General features: G+C 43.9%; 1 protein-coding gene across 1 annotated transcript; it reads right to left on the bottom strand.

Annotated features, from left to right (window-relative positions):
- Nucleotides 1-305: 305 nt before the first annotated feature.
- On the bottom strand, nucleotides 306-2,417 carry LOC127292252 (putative F-box protein At5g52610). The gene is made up of 2 exons (XM_051321612.2): nucleotides 2,312-2,417; nucleotides 306-1,604 (listed from the first exon to the last, which is right to left on the bottom strand). Exon 2 carries the CDS (start codon nucleotides 1,589-1,591, stop codon nucleotides 446-448), a length of 1,146 nt encoding a protein of 381 aa, XP_051177572.1. The 5' UTR covers nucleotides 1,592-1,604; nucleotides 2,312-2,417; the 3' UTR covers nucleotides 306-445.
- Between the last annotated feature and the right edge of the window lie 538 nt (nucleotides 2,418-2,955).

Raw genomic sequence — 2,955 nt, 5'->3', positions numbered from 1 at the left:
TAAATATACAGTACTACACAGGATCAAGAGTAATCCAGCAAACATGTGCCAGTTTAGTGTTTTTTTTAAGAAAAGAAATGGCACTGTCTCAAAAACCAAAACGACTACAAAATAAGGCAACGGAAGCTAAAGCACACCAAGATTACAAGAGCTCCCCTGGCCAGAAAAAAAAATCATCAAATAACGACAAACTTAAACACCAATGTGCCTCACATATGTTCTTGTACTTGTAGCGAAGTACATGTTACTCCAGACAGGAATTTACTCTGCAGTTTTACTTAAGCAGGCCATCATAAGATCAGAGCTAGTGCCAATTAGATGAACATAACACAGAGAAACCAACAATCTGGTCCATACACATAACAGCTGTTTTGGGAGAGCTAGTGCACAAAAGATGTTTACAGATAATACCATTAATTTGGTAACGCATACAACAAGCTAGCATTCATCTTGAGCCCTTCAAAGCACTAAAAGCTGGAAGCTTCTTGTAGTATGGCACGTAGTAGTAACGTAGCCATGGTTCACAGTCAATCCAAATCTCTGTCCCAGTACTCGTGCTAAATGAGAAGACCTTCACAGCGATTCGGTCAAGAACGATAACTAGCTCCCTCTCCAAGTCAAAAGCCAGGATGTCATAATCGAAATACCACCGTCCTTTACTATCAGTACGGAGCAACATGTCCCTGCCAAATACATTGGTCATGCTTAGACGATTCTTCACCACCCACTTGTCAGAGCCTTCCAAACTCCAGATTCGCATCATACAGCCATCCAATTCTTGTTGTGCATAGCATAAAACCCCACATGACAGGCAAAGACACCCATCAGGACAACAAAAATCTTCTGGTCCATTTGGAAATCCTGGCAGCCGAATAGTCCTATCACTGAGCGACTGTGTGGATGTGTCAAGTGCATCAAGCACCAGAAGTTCATGCTCCCATAAGTGTCCCACATACAACACTCCATTTACAAAGATTGAACCACCCCAAAATGCATCATCAGTTTCCCAAAGACAACTAGACCATGTGGAGTCCTCAGAGGAAAGTACTTTAACTTCAGCATTGTACCCTCCAATTGGGGCAGTGCTCCATTGAAAATTGAAAACATAAAAGTGCTGGGACCATAGTGGATCAAAACCCAACATGAGATAATTATAGGAGACAGTCGGTCCAGGTTGAGTATATGGAAGTGACATCCACTCTTCAGTTGCCGGATTGCACACAATGGCGTTGGAAACCCCATTATAACAAAGAAGCAGGCCATTGCTGCAGCCTTTAACCTGCAAGGGGTACCGACCACATGGCACAAAGCTAAGTGTTGTGTCAATATCCCTGTCACTTGAGGGAAGTCTGGCGAAATGGATGGCTGTGTCAAGCTCACGTTTTTGGTACAAGAGACCAGAGGGAGTTCTTGGGAGCTTCTGGCGGTAGTGTGGATCAGATGAGAAGGCCAGCCAAGACTTGCAGACACATTTGAAGCGGCAAAAGGACTTCAGTGGCAGCCGAGACAGGATGTCCACCACCAGGTCATCAGGTAGTATGGTTGTGGTCATCCCCTCCCCAGATTCTATATCTCCTTTGAGCATATCCATCAGATGAACTAATCTGCAACAAAAGAGAAGGAAATAGAACTGAGAAACAATAAGGTACGCGTGTAAATGCCATTTGAGTTAAATGCACATTTTAGTTTGTCTTTATCGAAGTGTTATGTTTTACATCAGAATTAGTACCTCCGTTCCTAAATATAAGATAGCCTACCAAAACATCTTATATTGTGGAACAGAGGTAATAGCAAATAAATGATCCTGAAAACATACGGCATCAAGCCTAACGATCACAGATACTCTATACCAAAACATCAACATATAAATGATCCTGAAAACATATGGCATCAAGCCTAACGATCACAGGTACTCTATACCAAAACATCGACATAGTCAGTACATAAAAGGACAGATTCTATATTCCTCAATTGTCTAAGAGCCAAAAGAGTTCCACACAACATTAAGTTTAACATTTCCAGACCTTTTTCTGTACAGGATCCAAAGTAAAACATGGATGAAACTGCCGAGGCACTGCCCCTGATGTTGGCACGAAACTACAAGTCAGTCGTCTTCAGGCCGGACCCCGTTGACCGGTTGACGTAATGCTCACCTCTTCCCCCTGCTACCAGACTACAACTGAAATGCATCCCCCAGTGAACCCAATCGAGGAAACGAGGGTCAAATTGAGCAAGGCTAGACCTACTTCCCCGTCCTCGACCTAGAAGCGTCAATGCATCGAAGCGGGGGCCGGAGGAACGAGAGAGGTACCTGGATCTGCAGTGCAGGTGAGCGGCCGTCCGCCGCCACGGCTGGAGGGAGAGCGTCCGCCCCTCCAGTGAGCGTGGTGAGCAGGGCTGTACTGTGGAACAGTGGAAGTGTGGAGGCAGCTTATAGTCGAGGGGGCTAGTAGTGGACCGTTGTTGGGCCAGGGTGTATTTCTTGTTCCATTTTATCCAGTTAAAAAGAAGGTGAAAATCCAGTTGATTACAACCATCATCGTTTCATATGAATTCGACACTCCCATGATACAGTAGACACATACTTATTTTTCGATAAGGGGCGCTTTATGTCAGTAGACACATACTTATCACACTGATTATCCATCGATGTGGGTTATTATCCAGCTTTATTGTGTTTTCCCCTTTATTTTTTTGCAAAACAGGTTGCTGTTTTGCATGAATTTTCCCGGTGCAGTTACTACAGGAAGATGATAAAACTGTACTACACAGGATCAAGACTAATCCTAGCACTTAGTCACGGTACATTGGAATGACAGTAACACAAACATGTACCGGAATAGGTATTTCCTCGGCTAAGTCCGACAAACATGTGCCACGCAGAAAGAAAACAAGTCACTGTCCTAAGAACCAAAGCAACTCCAGTATAACGCCATGGAAACTGAACTGTGGCAA

Source organism: Lolium perenne, chromosome 4 (genome assembly GCF_019359855.2).
Source record: "Lolium perenne isolate Kyuss_39 chromosome 4, Kyuss_2.0, whole genome shotgun sequence".
In the NCBI taxonomy this organism is placed as follows: domain Eukaryota; kingdom Viridiplantae; phylum Streptophyta; class Magnoliopsida; order Poales; family Poaceae; genus Lolium; species Lolium perenne.
The sequence above is the reverse complement of the archived record's forward strand: the minus strand, read 5'-3'. Positions and strand labels throughout refer to the sequence as shown.

Excerpts from the sequence above, each read along its gene's own strand:
- LOC127292252 (XM_051321612.2), bottom strand. The coding sequence starts at position 1,591 with ATGGATATGCTCAAAGGAGATATAGAATCTGGGGAGGGGATGACCACA.